The sequence below is a fragment of the Chaetura pelagica genome, unplaced genomic scaffold (assembly GCF_000747805.2).
Source record: "Chaetura pelagica isolate M959 unplaced genomic scaffold, ChaPel_1.0 scaffold59, whole genome shotgun sequence".
In the NCBI taxonomy this organism is placed as follows: Eukaryota; Metazoa; Chordata; class Aves; order Apodiformes; family Apodidae; genus Chaetura; species Chaetura pelagica.
In genome coordinates, this window is record NW_009954416.1 from 357583 (window position 1) to 383197 (window position 25615).

Genomic DNA, 25615 nt, shown 5'->3' on the forward strand with positions numbered 1-25615 from the left:
CCCTACAACACATGAGATTTCAGCGTGGAAGTTTATAGTTCAGCAAAATTATAAGTGACTGAGAACAGTTTTATTGTGGAAGGTGTCAGGAAAATTGTAATGGGAGGCAACACCAGGTGCTGTCCTTAATACAGCCCCAGATATGAAATGTTTGTAGTATCCAGCAAGCATGCTGAGCATGTATGTACGTTGTTGGTATGTTTGCTTGGAGGATTAATGACACTTAATAACATTATTTATATACTTCTCAAAGCAATGCAGAATGTTTCTGCAGCTCCTTCTCTGTCTGCTGTGCCTGAAGAAAGCAGCAAGTGGCTGGTAATGCAATCATGACGAATTTCATAAATAAGATCCACTCTTCAGGGTTAATTCCCTAATTTCTTTACACAGCGAATAAGAAATTAAGTTAAAAGCATGTTTTAGGAAGTTAGACAGGACTGCAATGAGTTTATATAGTAACACAGATTAATAAGATGAATACTGTGTTCATTTGAGCTAATTATTTTCTCAGAAGGCATCCATCCTATTTAGGCAATTACACAGCCTCAGGTCTTCATTTCTTACCAGTACTATCAAGGGATTTCATCTGCTAGTTTAAGTCTAAAACTGTAGATGTGTTTTTAATAACATAGATTTACTTTGAAAGTTGCATTTGAGCTGTTTCCATGTGAATATTCCACATTTACAGAGAGATGCATTTATTCTAAATTTAAACTGTAACGATAGTAACCAGCATTCACCATTTTTCAGTAGGAAACATATAATTCCTCTCAGACAGAAGGAAACATGTTGTATAAATTATTCTATCAGAAGACTAGAATTTGTTTGGGTTTTTTTAAATAATTATCAGAAACCAGGCATTCTTACTATCCAGATTTAGAAACCAAAAGATTTGCAGGAATGTGTCCTAATGTCATTTGTGGGAAACTGTGAAAGTTAGAAAAGGGGGTCATATCTGTACCAGTTTGGAGGATTAAAAAAACCTCACTTTCTTCCTCAGCTATTTATTGTCTAATAAAAATGCAATATCAAAGTCTTATAAGCTAGCTTTGCAGGATTCAACTTAGATTTCCTAGAGCAATTCCTAATTTTAGACAAACAGAGTTACTGTTTCAATTATAGGTAGATGATTGGTTTGTTGTTTTGGTTTTTTTTTTGTTTGGGCCAGCAGATGATAGATCCTGTAGGTGATTTTGCAAAGGTAGTAAATGTCATTTTTTCAATAATGACCATATTAGTCCAGGTGAGTAAGGACATTCATGGCTTCTTGTCAGGCTTTTCATTGGAGCGTTTAAACTTCAAATATACAAATATTAGAACTGTACAGACTAAAGCTAGTTTTAGGTCATATCATGCGGAAGTTTGGGCTCTCAGGTCCCAGGGGTTGGGCTCACAGGGACTGTGTCCTCTGAGGCCTCTACAGCCGAGTGGTTCCTTCATTGTTTTGCAAATTCTTGTGTCTCACCCCGTAAGAGGTTCAATCCCACAGGCACTCCCAGCCCACTATTATTTTTAGACATTAGGAAGAAATTCTGTAGTGTGAGGCTGGTGAGACACTGGCCCAAGTTGCCCAGGGAAGTTGTGGAAGCCCCATCCTTGGGAGCGTTCAAAGCCAGGTTGAATGGGGCTCTAAGCAACTTGATCTAGGGGGGATGTTAGAACTAGATAATCTTTAAGGTCTCTTCCAATTTACACCCCTCTATGATTCTATGATATATCAGCTCAGGCTGGGAATGAGCTTCCAAAGTGTATATTCCTGTTGCTCTCCCTTTCAGCACTTTGGTTCATCTCTTCTGACAGTTTTGATTAAAGTGTACTGGGTTTATTTGCATTAAACTGATATTTAAGATAAACTCACCCAATGCATCCACCTGCTAATGGGTGACCAGTTCATGAGGCCAGACTAGAACTAGTCTTCTGTGGTGGAGAAGGCAGCAATGAGGGGCACTGTTGGGAGCAGTAGAGGGGAAAGGGGCAAGACTCTCCTTTCCAACAACTGGAATTTCTTACCTCTTCTCAAACCATCAAGTGAAGCTTCATCCTTTTTATTTTGCATTTGCCATGAGCTTAGACACCATTCACCAGTGTCATGTGTCATATGCTGTTTTGTAGGGTATTTTAAGCTAATTTCAAGATATTTTAAGGTATTTTTTTAAGTAGTTCATGACTCCAAAACCATGGGGTTGTTTTTTTTTTTAAATAGATTCAGAAACTGTGCAATTAATTTTACCTTATTTAGAAGATCTCAAAGTTCACCAGTTATGTAAGCTGGGGAACAAAGTTCTCTCTATAGGAAGAGAAAAAGGTGCCTGCACAGAGGGAGTTTCTTCACTGAAAGAGCTGTCAAAGCACTGGAACAGGCTGCTCAGTGAAGTGGTGGAGTCACCATCCCTGTAGATGTAGTACTTAAGAACATGGTTCAGTGGTGGACTTGGCAGTGTTAGGTATATGCTTAGACTTGATCTTGAGAGTCTTTTCCAACCTAGATGATTCTGTGGTTCTGTGAAATTTCTTCCATCAGAAAGTGCACAACTGAAAGCACTGAGGTGAACAGCTTATTCTCTGTTCCTGTTTCATTTCTCTGACTGTAGAATAACCCTAAATCTTGCATTTTTTTCGTTCAACTTAAATTGGAGAGGACAAATCTGTCCTTAATGTGTTTTGACCATGCTGCCATCTGTGTTGGGAGGGAGTGCTGTTCTGTTGGTGTAGGACAGCCAAGGCTCCTCAAACCCAGCCCTGTATTTGCCAGAAAACTGCTGCTTGGCTGAGGAAGTGACCTGACATCTCTCTCTTTCCAATTTGTATAATTTGCCTTAAATGCTCACTTTATGCTTAGTAAGCCACCAATGGTCTCAGGTCAGATATCAAACATATCATTCAAAAGACTGCTATAATTCACATGCATTGCTTTATTTGTGTTTTCTTTTCCCCAGAGTTGAAAGAAAGGAACGAGCACGTTTGAAGACGGTGAAATTCAACGCGAAACCTGGTGTCATTGATGCAAAAGGGGTATGTAAATAATGAAACCTTTTGAAATTGAACTTTCCAATTGTTCTATATGTTTCAGAGTAGAGAAAAAATTAACAGAAGGAGTATTTAGATTGTTGCAACCAAGAACTGGAGTATAATGAGATATAGATAGGGGTAGAGTTTGATGTAATCTTCTAAATATTTAAATATTATTTTTATAATAATACTGAATGATAGTGCCTCCTAACTGGAAGATACTAAGAAAATAAAGAGCATTCTGTGGTAGCTGTGATTGTGGTTAAATGATGACTAGGGAAGATGTTAAAAACTAATGTAGACAGAGATTTGTTTCATTAATAGAGCAAGAGGTCTAAATTCACTGGCTTCAAAAGATGTTAAATTTCACCCAAATGGTTCAATGTTAAAGAGTCCCAGATGCAAAATTTAGGTTTCAGATGTTCTGCTTTGATAGTTGTGACAGACATTGAAGATGGGTGTGTTTCACAGCAGGCACGAGGGACCAGCCAACACAAACATGCCCGTTTCCTATCTGGACCAAGCAGCATCCTGACTGTTCGTGCTCTGCAGCATTGCTCATTGCTTTATTGTCCCAAACAGTCAACAATTTTCACTTGCCTGATGTCAAATACCCTGAACATTGCCATCTGGCTGGCAAGAGTTACAGCATGAGAAATGCCCACAGTCCTGGCTGTTGAGGTGTATTTTTCTGCTGCAACATAGCTCATGGTTGTGGCAGCAGTGAATACTTGACCTGACATGTGCAGGGATTTATTTTTGAAAGCAGTCCAATTGCCACACATGGGCTTTACCACTGAAAACTTCTGTGAGCAAACCAAGAGACAGAGCTTCAGAAACCATCAGCAAAAAGGCCTGTTTGGCTGCAGGGAACACAGGGCAGGGCCAAAACCGGGTGATGAGAGGTTACAGTTGTAGATAGGTGCTAGGAAAGGACAAAAACAAGTGGTTCAGCAGGTCTCTTCCAGACCTGTTAATCCTGTGGTCCTCTGCCTAGTATGAAATTCTCATTCTTAATCTCTCCTTGCTTAATTTTCCCTCTGTAATGAGAATAATACTACTTTATCCCAGTTCATTCTGTCCTTTCACTTAGACTGTAATAGATTAGCAGGATAAAAAGTTCCACTTGCCATGAATGTGCAGCTCCAAGTGCAGTGGGTCCCGAGCCTCTACATACCAGCAAAATAATACTTCAGCCTTGCAAATACTTCCCTGGTACCGCTCTAGAGAAGAGTTCCTGAGTTAAATGCAAATGCAGAATAATTGCACTGAGAGAAACCAGTTTTCCAGATTCAGAAGGTACATGAAATCTGAGTTCAGTCTCTGCACATTATTTGCACATTCAGATAACTTGGTATCGAATATATAACAAACTGTATTGTGAAAATACTTTCTTATCTCACTGCTTTTCTTCAGGAGTCAGAACTCTGTTTTTTAGTTTGAAATGACCACTCTCTGCAACCTGTAAATTAATGTTACCACTTATTTGGGGAAATCATAAGCTTTATATTGCCAGTAAAATCACTTGTTGAATGTCTATTTCCTGTACATATCAAAGCCTCAGGAGAATAATTCATTCATATAACTAATGGTTCTTATTCAAATCAGTCTGTCAAGAATTTAATTACCTCTTGATTCCCCAAATTATTTTTCCATTTTTGTCATCAATGTAACATTAATCTTCCACCTCCTCACATGGCTGTTTATTCCAATGTTTAGGAAATTGTGTAGTTACGGAGCAAGACCCTTGTACCCTTTTGGGAGCACAGTTTCTAGTGTTAGTATTTGCTAAAATTTGCTTTTATCTATTAAAAAATAGCCCCACAGTTTCAAAGCTTTTTGGGAAAATATTATATAGGCTTGTGTTTGAAAGAGTACTAAGGGATGAAGAGTTCACTGATAAATTAAGCATAAGCACATTTTAAACTGAAAGAATTGTCTAGTTATTCTATAAATGTCTTATGCATTTTTATCTGTTTATGCCTTATTTTTATCACATACCAAGAGGTAAGATACAAAGAAAGTATTGCAGATGGTGTGACATTTGTAGGTGATCATCTTGTGCCTCACTGAAAAGGTGTTTAAGAACACTCAGCTGTGCAGTTGACAAACCTGTTAGCATTTCAAAGTTCTTCTTCAAGCCAAGTTTGGGTGGATTACCTCATCCAAAAAATGAATTCAGCATTTCTTAAAAATGTGATTTAGAATATTTCCATCACTTTCAATTCATTTCATTAGACTTCTCCAATCTATGGTTTCTGAAATAAAAGTTTACAAAATCAGGATGGTTACAGAAACAGGGAATGTGAAACACAGTTATGGAGCTTTGGGTGTCAAGTTTAAATCAGCCAACAGATAGTGCCTTTCCATGCAATGCCTAATAAAATTCTGATGCTCATTATTGCAGGGTATTGTTTAAAAAAATAAGTTGACAAAGCATTAGATAAGTTAACAACAGGGGATCTGATGAAAACTTAACACTCTGGTCATGTAACTCAGGACCTAGTAACTGTTGCTTTTGAAAAGCAGAGAGGGTATTAGAAGGAAAGGATGTTTTTTGACTTTTTCTTTTAAACATCTGTTACTGGGCAACTTCAGAAAAAGTTCAAACCAATAGGGCTACTTTTCTTTCATGTTTTGTTTATTTTGGCCAAAATAAACTTATTTGGTCAGGTTCAGAGACATCATAAAAATTCTTGGTCCTATTAACATTTTTAAAGGTATCAAACCAATTAGAGATGCTGACACCTGTGTAATAAGAAAAATAATACAAATACTGGTATAAGTTTCATTTCACCAAGGAAAGTTTGTGCTTCAGTTGACCAAGTTCAATCTCTAGCTTCATTCAGATTATTCTAGTAGTGATCTTCAGCAGCTTTTCTAATCATTATTGCAGTAGCAAAGCAACCATTCTACCCCTCAAGTTCCCTACAGCTGCTCTATGGTACTGCAGCAAAGGGCAGGGGTTCCAGGACACTGGCTGCTTTGAAGTTTCAAGCATACAAAAGGAAAATGAAGATAACATAACACAGTCATGATTTCCTAAGCATTTACTGTCTCAGTCTATGGGGCCCACTGGTCTAGGGATAATTGTTGGAAAACAGAACAGCCAAAAGGTTTATGTCTGATCTTTATGTTGAAGGAAGCTTGAAGGAGTTATGTGAGCACAAACTTAATTCAAAAGTATGCTTTATGTTGTTTTGGACTCAAGATCATATTCCAAGTATTTTCTGCTTCTCAGCTTTGTGCCAAAAGGAACAGAACATGTTGGTAGCTGTGGGGAGGGCTGGGTATCTGCCAAGGCCAAGTACTGAACTCTTGGTAATTCCCCCTACCATGAGCTTCAGGCTGAACAAGAATAGCCTTTCCTTTTCTAATCCTCAAACCTACAGTGGCTGAGGGATTTTCAGATTTTTACTGAATAAAAAAGAATGTCAAACAGTGATGGAAGTATTACAGAGGGAAAAGAGATGAGCCAGGAACCTGCTTTTTTCTCAGCTGTTGTAATTACAACCAGTCTTTCAGGAGACAAAAACAGCATTCCTTCTACTTTTCTCCCTATCAGATCATATACTCTTTCTTGACTCTCTCTTGAAAGTATTTTTATAGTGGAAACTACAGACATGGCAAAGAGCTTTATCAGCATCTCACCTTTTTTCTAATATTCATGGACGCTGCCTGTTTCCAGAGAAGTGTTGCATTACCTTGAAGCATAATGTTTGGGTAACAAGGTTGTACAGAGAACTGGTTTTTTATACCATCTGCCTTTTCATTTCACACCCTAATTGGCCAGTGACTCTAGAATATTGTCTGTCTCCAGGGAGAACTTACAGCACCTTCCAGTGCCTGAAGGGACTACAGAAAAGCTAGGGAGGGACTTTTTGCAATGGCATGTAGTAATAGGACAAGGGGACAATGGTTTGAAACTGGAAGAGGGGATATTTAGATGAGACGTTAGGAAGCAGTCGTTTCATGTGAGGGTGGTGAGACACTGGCAGAGGTTGCCCAGAGGAGCTGTGGATTCCCCTTCCCTGGAAGTGTTCAAGGCCAGGTTGGATGGGGCTTGGAGCAGCCTAGTCTAGTGGGAAGTGTTCCTGCCTATGGAAAGAGGTTGAAATTAGATGATGTTTAAATTCCCTCTCAACCCAAACCATTCTATGATTATGGACAAATACCCAATTTCAGTTCCCAGTGAAAGAAATGTCATGCCTTTCACAATCTCCCATACTTTAATGTGTGTGTCAGGATGCATGGGGGTGTTCAGTGTGTCTCCCAATGATTAGTGGACTAGTGAGGCTGCTCAGTGGGGTGCCAAATGGGGACAAGGTGCCTGTCAAGAAAGGAGACTGCCCCATCCCTCCAAAATCTCTCCCTGCAGCTCTGCTGCACATTAGCAGTGCAGGTCCTGGGCTGTGACCCATGCCTTATTGCTCCATCACTATCCATTAGTCTTTTATTCTATTCAGTTAACTTGTCATCCACAATGCTTTTCATATTCCAGTCAGATCACCTACACTGCACTTAGCCTGCCCCTTCAAATACCTCTGAAGGTATTTATTATGTCAGTCAGAAGCTTGACAGCATTTAAAAATATTTGTTATGAGCAGATTCTATTTACAGATCCTGCAGCCCTGCCTGCAATGTAAGGTTACCGTCTTGCTTTATTGTCATTTTAGCAACACTGTGCAGAGACATGAAAGGAAAAAGCTAAACTTGACTGAGAAAGCAAACTCAATACTGTGGTGCAAATAAGATCCTCACATACTCAAAGCACCTCTCCTCCAAATGTAAAAATCCAGTCACTGTCAAGACTTGATACATAGGACATATTTTGACAACTTACTAAGCAGGTTGGATGGGGCTCTGAGCAGCCTGCTCTATTGGGAGATGTCCCTGCCCATGCAGGAGAGTTGGAACTTGATGGTCTTTAAGGTCCCTTCCAACTCCAAACATTCTGTGATTCTGAATTCTGTATTTGGGGGGAACAAAAGAAAAAAAGTCCTACCTATTTCTAAACATTTTATGCTCTAGAAAATCATGGTATTTTCAGCCCTTGTCATCAAATCAGAGAAAAACTGGTCTGTAAGGAACCTCAGGTGGTCACCAAGTCCAGCACTGAGGCTGTCTTCTGTACCTCACTCCTGTTTCTCATTTGTCTGAGCTCTACTTAAAGACCTCCCACAACAGGAATTTCATACTCTTCTCAAAGAGCCCATTCCAGTGTTCCACTCTCCTCATCATTAGAAATGGCTAAACTGCTGCAGTTTAAACCTGTTGTTATTTCTTCTTCTCTCCATGTATTTGGAGACTGGATTATTTGTCTTTGTCTTCTCTAAGCAGAACCTGCAGTCACACCTGCCCTGGTCTCAGGTGCAGCATCTGTGCTGGTTCACCACCACAGATCTGGGTGCATCAGTGCAGAGAAAGGGATGATAATCCCAAATGAACTCCTGCTTCTCACAAATCAGAAAGTATAAATATGTATTAGACTATCTCACCTCTCTCTCTGCCAATTGGCTTTTATTTCTAACATATATGACTTGAACTAGACTTCAGTTTTCTAAATATATAGTTTCACTACTTCTATGGAGAAACTATTCTGTAGTCCATAATCAGAGAGTTTTCCACATAATCAGTGTATTTTTACCAACTTTTCTTTGCACTCCTCTTCTAAAAATATTTGACATAATGAATGGATTTCCTAAAATGGTTGGTACTGGAACAATAATAGAAGCAGAAGAAAATCTGCAGTCTGAGCATATTTGAAAACTTGCATTTACATTGTGGAGCCAACTGCTGATTTGGAGAGCCTGATGACACACGCTCACCAGTGGGTTACATTGCAGTGACAGAGAAAGAGTAGATCCTCTGACATGGACCAAAAAGTGCACTTAATGGCCCATAAGCTTGCCTTATTAAAAAATCCACTCAATTGCTTAATCATGTTTTTCTGAATTCCTTCCACCCAGTAGCCAAATGGTAGTGAAAGGAGTGACACAGGCCTGGGAATAGCATTTCTGTCCATGTTCGTGTGTATTTGTCCATGTGTACATGTATGAAGAGAGAAAAGGAGGAGCCTCTCTCTTCCTCCACACACCCCCCCCCACCACCAAATTTGATAACCAGAAAATAGCAACAGATCCTGAGTAAAAGATAATGGAAGTGTCAAACACCAGAACATGTGGGATCATAAGTACAGTGATTTACTAAGAGAGAGGTTGAACATAAATGAAGCAGCATACATCTACCTGCAGGATGATAGGGGTGAGGGTTAGTGAAGGTGGTGTAGGTACTGACACACAATTAAATATTCTTTATTTTGAATCTTAGCCAGATTCATCCCTCCTTCCCTTTCCAGCCTGAATTTTAGCTGTTGTCCCAGTCATTTTTATTTCTTGTTGCTATTTAATGGGAGCAGCTGCCTATGGGGTGTTCTTCAAAGAAATCTGAGCACTCTTGCTGGATTAAGTGCTCAACTCAGCCTCCAACTGGTGTTCCAACCGCTGCTTAGAAAAAATGATGACTGGTGTAGTTGTAATCCTCAGGAACTGGAGGTACAGATTCCTGGGAGGAACGTGCCTAGGAGCAATCTGCCAGTCTGTACTTGTCTGCATAATCCAGCCCTTTTATATTTTTTCTCGTCTGCCACTGTGATAGTTTTGAAGGAGCAACCAGTGAATAAGGCAGCTGCAATGCTATTGCTCTATTTCTATACCTACTGCTGAAGATGCTGAGTTAAAGAGGGCAGAGGGGCAGAGTGAACTGCAGGCAGTTCTGCTACCCAGGAGAGCAGCTGAAGGACAATAACCTGGATGCAGTGCAAGACTGGGGACCAGCAGAAGAGGGCTGCTCCACTGGGACCCAGGGGTGACAGCAGCCACACAAGGGGTGCAGTCCAGTACAGTCCCAGGACATGAACAGCAAGTCTGGTGGCAGCAACCAAGGCTGGTCCACAACCCTGTGGTTCCCAGAAAGTCTGTAGTGATGAGTCGGGTCCAAAGAAGCCAGGAAGTCACCACAGGGAGGTGAGGTGGGACAGGCAAGGCACAAGGCAGGGCAGAGGCAAACTGACAGCATGGCCCTGGCAAGGACCGTGGGCTGAGACAATTTGCTGAACCTCCTCGTCCTGCAGGCGCACGTCCTACCATTGTGATCCCAGATGAGATCCTGAACACCCAGGACTGTTTGCTTCATTCAGTGACTATCAAAGCACCATAGTTGAGTCCAAAATTTTCTAGTTTGCCTTTCTTACGACTGTTCAAACAGTGTTTGCCACCAATAGAGTAAAAAGTCAGAATATTAATTCAATCCCCCAGCTTAGAGACATTCCAAGTGAAACTATGGTTTGGGCAGGCCCTAATCAAACAAAAGGAGAGATTTCCACTCTGATCTAATTTGATTCCTAATGACATTTAGCATTCCTAGTAACATTTAGCAACCAGAATGGTTCACAGTGTGGCCTTGGCTGTATAAACAAAATTACTTTTTAATAACACTCCAACAAACACAGTGAAATTTGTCCAAAACAAACATGTTTTATTGTCTCAGTGCCAGACAATTACTGAACACCCACTGATATTAACAACGATAATAATTCCTAGGTAAAATATGCTTCCATTAGGCATTTATTTTTATGCTTCTAGAAAATGTCTAAGGAGAACATGCAGAAATGAGTGGTAATGTTCTAACTTGGCTTTTACTTACCATAAAAATACTTCAACTGCACAACTGGAAAGCCTGAAATATGGCTTCCTGCAGAAATATTATTTACACATGATGATGAGACAATTCTGTAAATGTTTTAAAACATTAGCTAGCATGAATTTGCTCTCTCCTAAATTAGTATTTCTCCAACTCAGAAATCCCAAAACAAACAGCTCTCCCTTTCTTCATGGTCAAGAGCACCAACCTGCCACTGTTGTCTAAAAGAGATGTGATTAATCATGCACTGACTGTAAAGGGAACCTGGGGTCACTACCTCTGTCCCAGGCACCTACAGGGTAAATGTCTAAAGCCACATGCAGTGGATCTCATTTCTGTGGGCCTCAACTGGCACATGCACCCTATAAAAAACACAGCAGCCATTTCAAGGCATGGTGAGACCAGGTTATGGCCCTTGAGTGCTTTGCAACCAAAGGTGTGGCAAGGATTTGCAGTCCTTATCTGTTTTATCTTGATCAGACATGGTAAGAACCATGGAGCTTTATTCCAAACTGTGCTCTTTAAAAGCCTAACATTGACATCTCAGCCATTTCTTTTGAACTAGTCTTTGTGCTGGTAGTTGCAGTGGATAAACTAGGCACTTGTAACAGGTATTTTTGAATGTGCTCTTCCATCACCACTTTGCCAAGTGCAAAATATAAATGCTTGCACAGGTTAGGTTAAGTTAGGCAAAGCTGTCTAGAAATGCAAAGGGGTAAGCTCTCTGCTCAGCCCAGCATACAGCTCCTGAAGTGTCAATATCAGCTGTACTTTTGCTGTGGGGATAGTGCAGCCTCCTGAGGTTTTTGCTTGTATACCTACAGGTGGAAAAGTTACAGACAAGAAAACCCCCTTCTACTCAGAACTTAGCTTTTTATAGAAAATCTTTGTGCATCTCCTTTATTTTCAAGAGTTGTGAATCACTATTTTACTGTACAGTCCCCCATCTCAGAATGATTGAAATTTGCTTTTCTGTATCCAGAGAATAAAATATATAGGGTTTTTTTTAATTATTTTTTTTTTATGTGTGCAACTTAAAATAAGCCTTGGAAATCATTCACATCATAAAATTTCAAGTTTTACATCTCCATTACTAATCTTTTCTAAAACCATTGTTTCTGCAGTATTGGAATTTAGTCGTTACTCTTTAGCAATCATTTAAGAATGCTCCTCTGTGGTAAAATGGCAACTAATGACAAGGATAAAAAAGTAATGTGAAATCATGCACAAATTCCTCACCGACTCATTCCTTATAGATTGGTCTCCATAAGAAGTAATAATAATATTTTTAAAAAAAAAATGCTAGTGGAAATTATTAAAAGCAAATTACTGAGTAGAGATATTTTCCATAGAAGGACTTTTTATTGGCACAGGGTATTAGTAGACCTGAAGATGCTCAGATATTCTCCAGAGCTTTGTTATGAAACTGCCCAGCACAGGGAGGAGGAATAAATTGTTCTTCTCCATCTGGCTTTGTTGCCAGATTCTGTCTCACTTCTCATTTTCTCTCTGTTGGATTTAAGTTCTGGAAAAAGCTGCAAGAACTAAGAAATGGGGGTTGCACTGGGTGTCATTGAAGAATTAGGTCTCAGAGTCATTCCTGCCAGTGCAGCCTGGATCTTGGAGGCGATGCCTTCTCCCTATGGCAGAGGAAAAGCTGAGTCTCATTTATCCAGCTGCCTTTGCTCTTTCATGTATTTTCACACACTCCACAGTCTCGTCTTCATGTTTCAGGACATCTGGAGCTGGTGGCAAGCAGTAGACCCTGGTTGGACATCTGGTTTTGTGTTTTAACCTGAGCACGTATTATTGGGCTGCCCTCACCATTCCCTTGAGCTGAGCATGTTTTGCTCAGCTTTTCTGCAAGGTGCATTAGAAATACTACTGTCATCAGCATCTCGTTCACTTCTGTGCTGAAGTAATCAAATGAAATTCAGTTGATAGAACAGCATATAGCCAGGAAAATTTAACTGTACCGTGTCTTGTTGCTCCAGGATATCTTGAGGCACTCCACAAAGACATGCAATCATTTAATAATAATGCCTGCTGGGCCCAGGTCCCACTTGAAAGTGAAAGAAAACAAATGAATACTCACTTTGCATTTATTCCATAGTAGCAGTGTTGACTTTAGCAGGGAACTGACATGCCTCAAGAAACCTGTTTTTTTAAAGTGATATAAAATAGTTCTAGAAGTTGTGAGAAATACCATCAAATCAAATTTGAGTCTTTTACTCAGCTGAAGCAAAGAAATACGATTTTGTAGCTTTTAAAAATCCACTAGAAGTATTTTTTTCAAATTAAAAGCAAGCAAACAAACAAAACCTGAAGTAGAAAATATTTATAGATCTGTTTTCCAGTTAAAAAAAAAAAAAATTAAAACAAAAAAAGGCCATTTTGCATTTTATTGAGAAGTACAAATTATAAATATCTACAACCTGTAGGCATCATGGAATAGAGTAACAAATTTGAGAAATAAAGGGTTTGGGGTTCAACTTGGTCCCAGTGGTGAAAAATATTCCTGCCTATTGGCAGTTTGTTAATCAAAACACTGATGGAATTATTTTTTTTTTCAGTTCATGAGCAACTGAAATTCGTTTAAATACATGTATTTCTTAGATTTTTCAGTTTCTTCAGTCTGATAATTGTATGGAGTTAATTTATAAGATGATGCTGTTTCTTAGGTGGCCATAGTGTTAGGGACTGTGGTAGCAGTGTTTTCTATCCCACAAGAAGTGTGTGTCATGTCTGCTTAAGTAAAAGGAATGTTTTAGAGAGTCACTGACATAAAGATACGTAATGTAATTGGTCACAGATTAAATACAAGGTGAAAATTTGCTGGCACAGGCAGAATACCAGAATTTATAGTATAGCTTCTAATCTGTTCCAGCAGGGATTTGTGCTGAGGTTAACTTCATGAGTGTGCTATTTTTGTAACTTCTTGTCTAATGCCCTGAATTAAATGGTAGGAAGTATGTATGTATGTATGTATAGATGTCATAGTTACTTGGCATCTAAAAAAGTGGTTGAAAATAAAAATTTATAGTATTGGCAATAGATACTGTCCAAGAATTAGAAACAGAACAAAGTTTTCTTCTAGGAAGAATTCACACAAAGGTTAAGAAGAGTGAAGTCAAGGATTAACATTCATCAAGATGATACAGGCTCTATATTTCACATGTGTATTTCTGGCTTATTCAATTTCAGGCAGTTCATATTCAATTGGCTTTGTGTCTCACATACCATGTTTGGGAGGTTACAGGGACCCAGGAACTGCCACCCTGGGTTACAGCCAAAGACAAATGCCAAAGATATCATTTGATATCCCCACCTGTGAGACTGGTAGTGTGACGTGGAAGATGTAGAAACATCACCTCCTACACAAACCTCACAACAGTCTGTTAGAGATCAACTTTGGTTTTGTTTGTCCATGCCTTTATTTTTTATAATTTTAGCTGTAAGACCAAAATAATGTTTTAAATTAAAACCATGAGCTTGGTATGATTCACTGTCTTCTGAGCCAGATCTTTACCTGCTACACAGTCACCTGTGAGTGCAAACACTTCCTTTAACTCAAAAGGACAGTTCAAAAGATAAGATCCAGTTATCTTCCAGTGAATAGTTCTACTTCAAAAGAACAATAAAGGTCTTTATTCAAGTTATTCTTTTTATGCAATGGTCCATTTTATGCAGTAGTTTACAATGTAGTAGTTACAATTTAGTAGTTTACACTTGCACAAGTCAAGTGGGTGGCACTTAATTGCACAAATAAATGATCCAACAAAAAAAATAGTGACAAAAGAGCAAGGTGTTTAGATGCTGGGGTTTTTTGACAGCACAGATAACTAACATCTTCTGCAGCTTTATTAGAGATTAATTCAAAAGATTGCATAGAGAGGACCAAAATGTTCAATTACATCTGCAAATCTAAAGCAGCATAAGTGGGAAACTGGAAATCAAAGATAAAAAAAAAAAAATAGGAGAAAATAGCTGAGCAAGGAATGAGGAATGAATATCAAGCTTTTAAAAGTCCTACAATGTATGCTCTAGGAAAATCTGTGGATCTGGACCAGGGACTGTTGATCTCTGTGGCTCCAAAATTCTGCCAACACCAGCCCTAGAGCCAGGTATTAACCTGTGAGATTTTCCAGTTACTTCTTTCACAATATCCTTTCACTGCTCCTGGCAGTATGGAAGAAAAGATAACTTGGGCAACAGTGTCCCTGACTATTCTCCCCAATACCCTGAAGTCATTCTTCATTCCCCTTGGGCTGCCTCTGTGGCAGGATTGTCTGGGTTGCTGCATCCCTTACAGCAGAGGTAACTGTTTTTGCCCATGTGGACACCATCTCCAAGTTTCTTCCTATTGTTGATCTTGTGGCTGTTGTTCACCTCGTTGTCTGGTGATCAGCTATGCTAAATGCCTTGAAGATCCTCTCCTCATGTTCACACCTCAGCTCTTTGCTCCTTCCCTAAGTCGCCTCACAGATGTGCCTTGCTCCTTTTTCACCCGCTCCTGTTCCTCACGCTCCCCAGGGGTGTTTAAATCTCCCACGCAGCTCCTGGCCACACTCCCTCCTGGCCACACTCCCTCCGTGCCTGATTGGCTGCCATGGACTTCCTGGCTGGGGGCTTCAGTGGTGAGTGGGGTCCCTGAGTTCGGAAACCGCCCTGTACCCCAGGATTGAGCCCCCACCTCGGGCTGACCTGTCGCTGCTGCTGCGGCCTGGCCAACTCACTGTCCGTTAGCTGCTCCTTTTTATCCACGTCCCTTGGGGCAGATGATTCTACATCCAAATGGATTCCACTCTCAAGTTGCTTTGCCCTTCCTTATTTTCACACCATTAATTTCAGTGCTGCTGGACGACCAAATCTTTCCCACCCTCTTTGTGTACAACCTTCAGATAGTTGTAAATGACCTTGGCTGTGACATACAGAAGGTTTTTGCATTCGTGTTTCAGTCCTGCCACCAATGATGTAATGTAAATTAGCATAAGTGAGTGCTCCCTTTTTTAATGTGAGTCGTACCTTGCACCCAGTTAGATACATGTTTCCAGAATTGGAAATGCTGCTTTACATGCTTTCTTAAAAGTCTGTTACTCTTTCTGTTCCTCAGGTAGTTTGTATTGGTTTTAACTGTTGCTTTGTTAGGAATTACAGTTGAGTTGCTGGCTGACAAGTCTTAAAAAAGGATTAGTAAAATTTCCTCTTTAGGAGTACTAAACAACACTACCTCTGTCTGTAGAAGCCAGACAGAATGGAGATTTTCATCAGGCTTGTACTTCTTTTCAGATCTCCAAGATTCAAATCTCCCCGCAGCTTAATGGGAAAACAAAGCAGAGTTATCTTCATCTGAGCTGCTTCTCACCCAAAGTTTGTTCTCACTTATCAGAACAGATCATGTTGCAAAAATTCAATAAAGAATTACTGTAGTCCAGTCTTCCTTCCCCCAATACTTTGCAGTACCTAACTAAATTTAAGTTTGAACTTAAAAGATGTTGTGGTTAGGGCCTGACACGACAACAAAGAGCCCGCTGTCTGCTCACTCAACTCCTCCACACACTCATTCTGGGACGGGGAGGACAAACCCAACTAGAAGCTCGTGGGTTGAGATGAGGACAAGGAGGGTTCTTCACTGACTGAGTTCCTGGGCAAAACAGACTCAAATTGGGGAAAAAATAATAATAATTTAATGTCACACTAATCAAACACACACAGGACACAGACACACACAGAGCAGGGCTTGCACATGTTACCCCACCCCTCCCTTCTTCCTGGGCCCAAATCCTTTTGTTCCCAGTTTCTCTCCCTCCCTCCCCCCAGCAGCACAGGGGGATGGGGATGGGGTTTAGAGTCTGGTGGTTCCTGCTGCTCCATCATCCTCAGAAAAGAAGGATTCCTTACAGTGCTCCCCTGCTTCCCCAAAGGGTTCCTCCCATGGGAGAGAGTCCTCCACCAACCTCTCCTTCATGAGTCCTTCCCACCATGTCCGGAGCTGCTCCAGCCTGGGCTTCTCACAGAGTCACGGGCTGCTTTGAGAACAAACTCCCCTGGCCTGGGGGCTTCCAAAGCTGCTCAATCAGAGTCCACAGGCAGCAAATCCACATTCACCCCTCCTAGCTCCTTCAGGGAATGTTCCACCACATTCCTCCATGAGTGCAGGGGGACAGCTGCCATCTCGCCATGGGTTGCAGGCAAACTTCTGCTTGGGCACCTTCTTCCCCTCCTTCCTCACCAACCTCAGGATCTTCTCCCCCACCCCCACCCCCACCTCTCTGGCACTGCTTTCACCTCTCCAGCTCAGCTCTTTCACCACTGCTTGCTCTGCTCAGGTCCTACATCAGTTCTTTCATATGTTAATGGCAGAGGCACATCTGTTGTCCCTCAAATGGCTTCTTGGCTGGGTTTGGAGCAGGGGGAGCTTCTCAGCTTCTTAACAGAGAGACCCATGGGGCACCTCCCCCCCCAACCAAAAAACCCACCAAACCATACCAGCACAACAGAACAGGGACATCTTTCCCCTGGTTCTCATAAAAAGACATAGAGAATTTGTCAAGTGTTGCTTGCCAGCATAACTGTGTGGTCAGACTGGGAGTGAAAGATGTATGTCTTAAAGAAGTTCTTCTGCATGTCTGCACAGACATCATTAGGAGCTTTCTGTGTGTGTGTGAACCCAGTCCATGGTCAAGTTTGTGGTTACACCAGGGAAGCAAGTATGGCCCAGTAGCAGTGGTTTTCTTCTAGACTTGGTCAAGTTGCTTAACCTCAGTATACTTAAGTATCTTAGTAAAAGATGGCCTCATTGATAGTATCCACCAGATCACAGTGTTTCCCTAGTCCCCACAAAGTGCCTGTTAGGTGGGCTTTGCTGTGGTCTAGTACTGCAGGTGAAGCAATGAGGCTGAAGATCCCAAAGTGTAGTTTGACCCATATTCCCTGGACTGTGCTGTTATGCTAACTGCAAAACCACTTTTCACATAAAGCAAATATAGGATTGCCTTCAAAAGTTTGTTTTGTAAACTTCATATCCATCATCCATTTCAAATTGCTAAGTAAAAAAGCCCACTATAAAAGCAGAGAGGTTACATGTATGTTTGAAAGGAGAAATTACACTGTGGATTTGTTACAGTTCAAAGCTTTTCTTTCTGGTGTCAGTGCAACTGTGCAGTATAATGGGAGATGTTTAACATGCAGACATTTAATAGCATTTGAGTGCCCAAACCTTTATAAAAGTCAGTGTTCAGAGTAAAAGAATGTCTGTAACAGAAAAAGTGTGAATTAAATGTAGAGAAAAGGATTGCAGGGATGTGATGTTGCTGAGAAATTTTGTAGAATCTTTGCAGAATGCTGCCTGAGTGAGGGTTTTTTCATGTAAGTTAGGCCAAAAGCAGTTATTAAAGGAGAAGAATAAAAAACCCAAAAAGCATTGCAGATAAGAAGCAGCAAAAGTAATGAACTCATATGCACTGCTAAACCAACCTTGGAACAAGACTGATACAGATAAGCTCATAATATGGAAACAAGACTAAAAGTTAGCTCAAACGTGTCTAAAAATAGGTGGTAAATGAAATTCATCTACACCCTGTATAAAAGAATTTCACAGCCTGTGCTCTGGAGCAGCTTTTTCTCAGGTGATCCCAGAGCAGTGGTTCATGACTGAGGATTAGCATTGGTTGAACGAAATAGCAAAATAAGTCTTTCCAATGTATTTGGGAGTTTAATGGCTTTTGGAAGCTATAGCTGCTTTTAGAGCATCAAAAGAAATTTTTCCCCAGTATATTAGGCCCTTCTTCTAAAGTGGACTATCTGTCTCAAGCACATTTACACTGAACCATACGGGCTAGATCAGCTACATGGTGAAAAAAAAATGGGGAAGAAGCTCAAAGTAAATAATGAGGTAGATGCCTATTGCAGTGTGCTACAACTATCAAATTTCTCTTGTACTATTCTTTATGATGTTTACCACTATAAAGCAACTTCTGAAATTGACTTGTGTCTTCAATGTTGCATGGAAATTTCCTTTAAAAATCTACTGTCCTATTAGCTGATAAGTAACATAGCTGCTGCACCTAGAGTAAAGCATTTAGAATACAAACATGAAACCAAATATTAAAAAAAAGTACCAAAAAGATTTTCTGTGAACAAGAAACACACAGTGTCTTAATGTCTGTCACAACCAGGGAAGGGTGGTGTGTGTGAGCCAGTCTTTCATAACCAGGGACATCTGGGGATTACTGGTCAAGCAAAGGTGAACATCACAATTTTTTTCTGCCTTCTCCAAAACACACTCTGTGCCTAAGTACTATCAAACAAGAACAAGCCAGGGCAACAGTGAAAGCTTTTCTCTCCTTTTTATCTGGGAAAAGACTCTCTGTTTTCTTCATCACAGTTCAAATGTTGTGAAGAACGACCTCTTCAGTTGTCAAACTACTTAAAAATTTCAGTTGCTTTTTAGTCCTAGGCACTTCTCTCTATAAAGTGCCTGCTAAGGCCAGTTCTTAGGTCACTGGTAGCCCCTGTGAACTGACTGCAGTGAGGTAAAAAAGTCATCCATTTTACAGGTTTTTCACTGCAACTGAAATGCTTGAGTTATTTGCCATTACAGGATTGTACAATGATCATGGCAAAGAAATTGCGGCTTATACAGGAATCCATTTTCTGGCACTTTTTCACTGACTTTCAGAAACTCTGCCTGCATAAATATTGTCAAATCAAGCCTAAGCTTGACAACACAATTTGAATTCCAGTTGCATGCAACTTTTGCATTGGGGTGAAAGATGCAGGCAAATACCTCTGTCGTTTATCCTACAGCTACTTCACAGCTCCCCAGCAGCACAGGGAGCCCCTGTGAAAACTGGCTCCAGAATATTTGACAGGTCTCAAAGTTTTCATTTTATAGAACTTAAATATCTCAAAAACATACATCTGAATTTTTCAGTTTAACTCTACCATTACTCAGATGCATAATCCTCTCTCTAAAAAAGAAAATATGTGTTCAGTATTGGTCTGCACTCCTCCACCAACAGAACAAAATCTGGAATTAATTCTATGTGTCCACTTGAAACATGGTTTTATTCTGTGTGAGTCTCTTTTCTCCTCTCTTTACCACCCCTCTTATCTCTATACATTAGAGATACATATCATGGTAGCTATAAGAAGCATTTAGCTGCATGTCTGTAGAATTTCATATCCTTAAGATGGAGACCAGGGCCTGATTTTAATCACATTTATATTGGATACAAAACCAAAATCAAGGCTCCTGTCTTTGGTTTCTTGTTAAGCAATATGCACTTAATGTGAAAGAAAATAAATACTTTGTAAGCCCATTTGGTTAATACCAAGGACTAATTATTTCTTCAAGTTTGCAGGATCAGACCCATTTATAAAATGTTACTGTTTTATTGTTATTTTAAATATAAACCCTATGACTACACAGTGATAGTGTATATGGTCATTAATGTGAACATACACACTGATTAATCTATTAAAATATGAACACATGAGTAAACACATTTGCTTACGGATATTAATAAACTAAGAGTCAGTTTTATTTTTAGGAAGAAGGCTTTTTTACTGGTGTAAATACAGTGACACAGTCGAACTTAACAGTCACCTGCTAGATTTTGATAGTCCAAATTGAAGTGGAACTATATCCTACTAAAAAGGCAACCCCGTGCTTGAAACTGAAAAAGAAGAGAAAGTTTGTGTAACACTACAGTATATCTGTCTAATTTGGAATATACTGATAGAACACACATAAGCTTGAAAAAAAAAATCTGCTTTTCTGGTGAAAATGGACTTTATGAATTTTTACTCTAGACTGTTGGGGAAAAAATTTAAAACTAATGCTTATAAATGCTATTTGTTGTATAATCTCTGTGAAACACAGCATATTTATTTACCAATTTAATAACTTTGTCTTTAATTCTAAAGTGAAATGGCATTTGGTAATTAAATTATTGTCATTTTTAAATCCCTTTGGTTTCTGAGGTGCTATTGTGTATATACATTTTTTCCCTTTTAAAGTGTATGCCCATACTATACTATGTCATATTTAGATGAATCATGACAAACAACATTTTTCACAATGGGAAATGTTTACATGGTACATTCCTCTCTTTGGAAAAATAAAAGAAATTATCACAGAAAACACATTTTAATTTAATTATATTCTTTAGGTCATTAAAGTGATGTAATGTGCATGTCAGTCCTCTTTTCATTCATAGATTACTTTAATCTTTCATGTGCATTTTTTTTTTCCTCTGGCTTTCTTCATACTTGCTTTGTTTTGAAATTGCATGCTGTCTGGATTATTTGTGCATGACCTTCACATTAATTTCACATTGAATGTTTACATACTCTGAGAGATCATTTATTCTACATGTGCTTTTTTTTTTTCCTTTGTTTTCAGTTACTGAACTTTAAATATGCTTGAAATGTAAAAGTGGCATGAAACTTTGGTGACACAAGTAGACAACTACATTAATACAGATTTTCAGTACATATCTTCACATCTTTTGGAAATATATATTCTAAACCACATCTTATGCTGTGCTTTCAAAATATAAGAAAATTAATTACATTTTGAAATTTTAAATCCATTCCATTTCAGAATTGGAGCTAAATACTGGTTATAATTCATTTGAGCAATGACAAACACATGAGATTATTGGTCCTTTAAATGAGTTGAGAAGGTCTCTTGGAGTTGATCACTTGCAAAGTCCTGTGTCTGGGCATTTCATATGTTCAGTATAGAAAACAGTGTAGGACATTGATGGAGAACACAGATCAGATAAGGACCATCTGCAGGTTTGCACAGATGCCCTGGAAATGCTACCTTGTCTTGATTTTACTGTATTTGGATCCTAATTCATCATTTAGTATCTGAAATACATGTCCCAAGTAGGCATATCCTGCTTTTAGATAGTACAGTGCTACAAGTTCCTGTGACTGTCTATAAAGTATAAGATTTTATTGTGTAAAAAAGCATATTTTTCCATATTAATTGCCTATTTGAAGAATTAAAGCACTATATGTTGCTGAGCTTGCAATGAAATACTGCTTATCTACCTCTAAATTACATAAAACTAAAAGCATATCCATAGGACCCTGATGAGAAAGTAGACGTGTAAAAAATAAAATGAAGGTTTTTTTCTTTTGATTATGAAAAAAAAAAAAAAGCATTACAACATACCTTAAAAGTTGTTGATTAAGAGACCAAATAAAACACTATGAAAACAGCAGCAGTTACCAGAAAAAAATATTTTCTTTCAATTGGCACAGGACTGAATTCACATACCTACTACAAGTAAATCAAAAGCTCCCACTTTACAGCCTATTCTTTTTTAGCCAGTTAATTAATACTGTGCACAGTCTGCTATGATTAAAGATGAGTGGCTTGATCTCAAAGCATGCTGAGTCATGTGTAGCCCTTTATCTGAATAAGCCAAACACGACAGTTTCCAAATAAGTAGCTGAAGGTTGTGATTTGGAACCTCTGTAATCAAATTGATCCAGTCTCCAGGGGCTTTGCCTTCAGCCTGCAGACCTCACCACAGCCACCTCTGATTCTTTGCAGCCACTTGGTTTGGACTGATTTGAGTCACTACAGTTCTCTCCACTTTTACAAACTAGTTGTTTTGTCAGCATGAGTGTGACAACAATTAGACGTCCCTGTTTTTGCCCCATGCCTTTTCTCCTTCACAGTCATTCAATGACAAGCGTAAAAAGAACTTCATCTTTTCACGAAAATTCCCATTCTACAAGAGCAAGGAGCAGAGTGAGCAGGAAACAAGTGATGCAGAACGTAAGTAACCTCTTGGAGACGATGTCACATGCAGCAGCACACAAAAAAAATGGGTGACACGCATGATGCCAGTATCCCACACATCTAGGCAAAAATCTGTCGTAGGCAGGCAGGAGAGGTATTACTACTGTGACCAATGTGTGACTGCAGTTTGGATCCAGCTGGTCCTTCCTTCCCTGGAAACAGCATTTCCAGAAGAATAAAACAGTGGCCTTGACTTTTCAAAGAGCAAACATGGCTCCTCAAAGTTGTTGTGGCACCTGCCATAAATCCAAAAATGTGTCTGATTAAATATTCCCAGATCAGAACTGGCTGAAAATAATGCAAACGTGATTTCTTTCACAACACTAAACTAAATTATTACTTTTTAAAAGTTCTGCTGTAATCTCTTTATTTGGCTTTGACATTCTCCAAGATGATGACCATGGGCAGCTTCACTGAAAGTTTAACCCATAAATGAAGCATTTGTGCTAACAGTTTAACAAGTAAATCAGATCTTGGAATGTGTACCTCCCTGGATATTTACTCTGTCTTTAAATTGTACGTAGAACACACATTATGACAATTGTATGCTGAATCCCAGCCTAAATATTCACTTTTTTTTTCTTAATAATTCTCTCCTAAATTTATTTGTTGAGGATGGCTTCTGGGACTTTATTTATCTGGTTGTTCCTTCATCCTCACAGCTCCAAAAGCCATGTGTCATGGTCACTGCCTCTTTCATTGGCTGCACTCCCATAGAATATGGGTTTAAAGTTGTTTCCGAAAGAAAAAGCAGGGATCCAGATTGCTCAATCAACATGGTCAGTCATGGTAGTATCCATTTCAACTCCACTGACTTCTTCCTTCCTCTTCTGCGGCTGTTCTTCCTTTCTCATTGCTCTCTCTGGGGACTTCCATGCAGGACATCCCCGGATTAGGTGACGACGGTTATGGAACAAAGACTCTGAGTAAGTTCCCAGGAATGGTCACTGTAAATTTTTTTTTATTTTTTTATATTTTTTTTTTGTTCGTTTGGTTTGGTTTTGGCTTCTGTTCCTTCTCTGAGGACCCTCCACTCCTAGCATGCACAAGACAGAGTTTTATTTGTTACCCAGCTGTGAATGCATTAAAAATGTTTTGATCATTTTGTTCTGCATGATGATATTAAATAACATACAGTGTATCAAGCAGACACTTTCACTTCTTTTGTAACAACACCTTTCGTTTCTGACAGTATGTTCTTGTTCCCATCCTGGCAGTTCTGTAGAGTAGCATACTTAGAACTCGTTTTGCTGCCTAGACCATTCTTTTCAGCAACAATCCCTCCCTCTCCATCTCAAGGGAAAGTTAAACATTTTAACCTGATCACAGCCCGAGGATATCAATAGAAAACTATTTCACGCTGTTGCTTCTGCATTTTCAGCTTTTTGCATGGGAGTGTTTGTTACTTTGCTGGATTCTAGATTAGTATTTGTTATTCATGGAAGAAGTTGTTTACAGGCTAGAGAAGACCATGCCTTCTCCAAAGCTAATCTTGGACCCCATTTCACCATTAGCAACCTATTCTCTGTCATGCAACCTTAATCAATCTCTTTTTCTGATGCAGCAATCCTGTCTCAAGACTGGGCATTGCGGAACGTGTAACGTGTCAGATCATTGTTCAGAAATGGTTTTGCTTCCTCCGAAGTTAGACTAGAAAAATTGTATAGAGTGACATATTTGCAGCTGATTCCTGTATAAATAACTGTTATATTCTGTATCCAGAGCTAAACAATTTTAACAAAATGCCACTTGCATGCATTTGGCTGCTGCTTCCTGGGTTCTTATTCTTTTTGTCTTAAGTGCCAAATAATTGGAGCAGAATGTGTGTGGATGTTAACGCTGCATCGCCGGCTGCTTTGTATGTGCTTTTTAATTGCAGGATTGCACATCCATGCAAACAATTTTAGAGATTATTCTGGTTTTGACTGATTTGTTGAAGGGACATTTTAATAGTTTCACTTTAAGCCATACAGCAGCTCGCAGTTTAAAGATGAAAGCTTTGTCTCTTGTATGTTCTGCAAGGCTGGCTTTGTCAGTGATAGCAGTTGTCACTGCCACCTGAATTGTAAGGATTGTTACTTCAAGTAAAGTGTCATAGCAGCTCAATAGCCACAAATGCAGATTCTTCCCCACTAAAGAGAAGTAAAATACTTCTGATCTGATAACCTTCCTGAATATCTGTGTCCTCAGAAAGACAAATCTCCAGAATATCCAAATGTATGAAAGGACATAACTGAATTGTGCAAATTACTAAGGGAAAAGTAGCACAGGGGTTATATGTAAGCTCTAGTTTCTCTGTTAGTATTGCACTTACCTTTCACTTACTGATACACCTCCAGACATTCCCACCCATCCAAATTTCACTAATTTTCAACTCAGATATGCTTTATAATGGCAGTTCTTACTATGAAGGATATTTGTTCTTATTTAATAAAGTTCTTCGAGGTCATGTATAGCATATTAGTTTGAGACAACCCTTGTCAACTTGCTATGAAATATTCAAATGTCAGTATGTTTTTTTTAAAATGTAAGATTAATATTTTAAAACTTCTTACTAAACCCAAGATCAAAATTATCTATTAATATTTCTACCAAATATCATCCCCTCTCACTTCTGCTGCTCCAGTAACTCCCTCTGTCCCGCTCTATGAACCCTAAGCCAGTACATGGGGGAAATGCAGCACCTTGCAGAGAAGAGGTGGTCTTGGCACTGTTCCTATAGTCACCCTTTTATGACATCCATTCTGGGTTCATCTCAGAGGATTCTTGCCTTTTATGAGTTCCTTCTTCCACTGGGAATGTTTAGAGGCAGTTGCAGGTGAGTGTTATGGGTCACCACCCACAGCCTAATCTGCCCATTGGTTTAATGAAAAATCTTGGATCAATTTTGTCTCCTGGTGTTTGTCAGGAGGTGACTTTTTTTTACCCATTGTCCATTTAACCCGTATCTCATTAACCCAAGGTGGTTCCCCACTATATAGCCATTATATCATTGGCTTCTAAATGTCCTGGACCAGCTGAAAAGTTTCAGCTGTCAAATGATCTTTCAGGTGCAAAACAGTCAACATTTCTACTACA

At 39.4% G+C, this 25615-nt stretch overlaps 1 protein-coding gene across 1 annotated transcript in view; it reads left to right on the plus strand.

The window, feature by feature from the left end:
• Positions 1-25615, plus strand: part of DLG2 (discs, large homolog 2 (Drosophila)) — a 124690-nt gene that overhangs the window by 80410 nt on the left and 18665 nt on the right. The window contains exons 4-5 of the mRNA XM_010004403.1: positions 2937-3012; positions 23418-23463. Of these exons, the coding sequence (XP_010002705.1) occupies positions 2937-3012; positions 23418-23463 (122 nt within the window). The remainder of the gene's footprint in view (positions 1-2936; positions 3013-23417; positions 23464-25615) is intronic.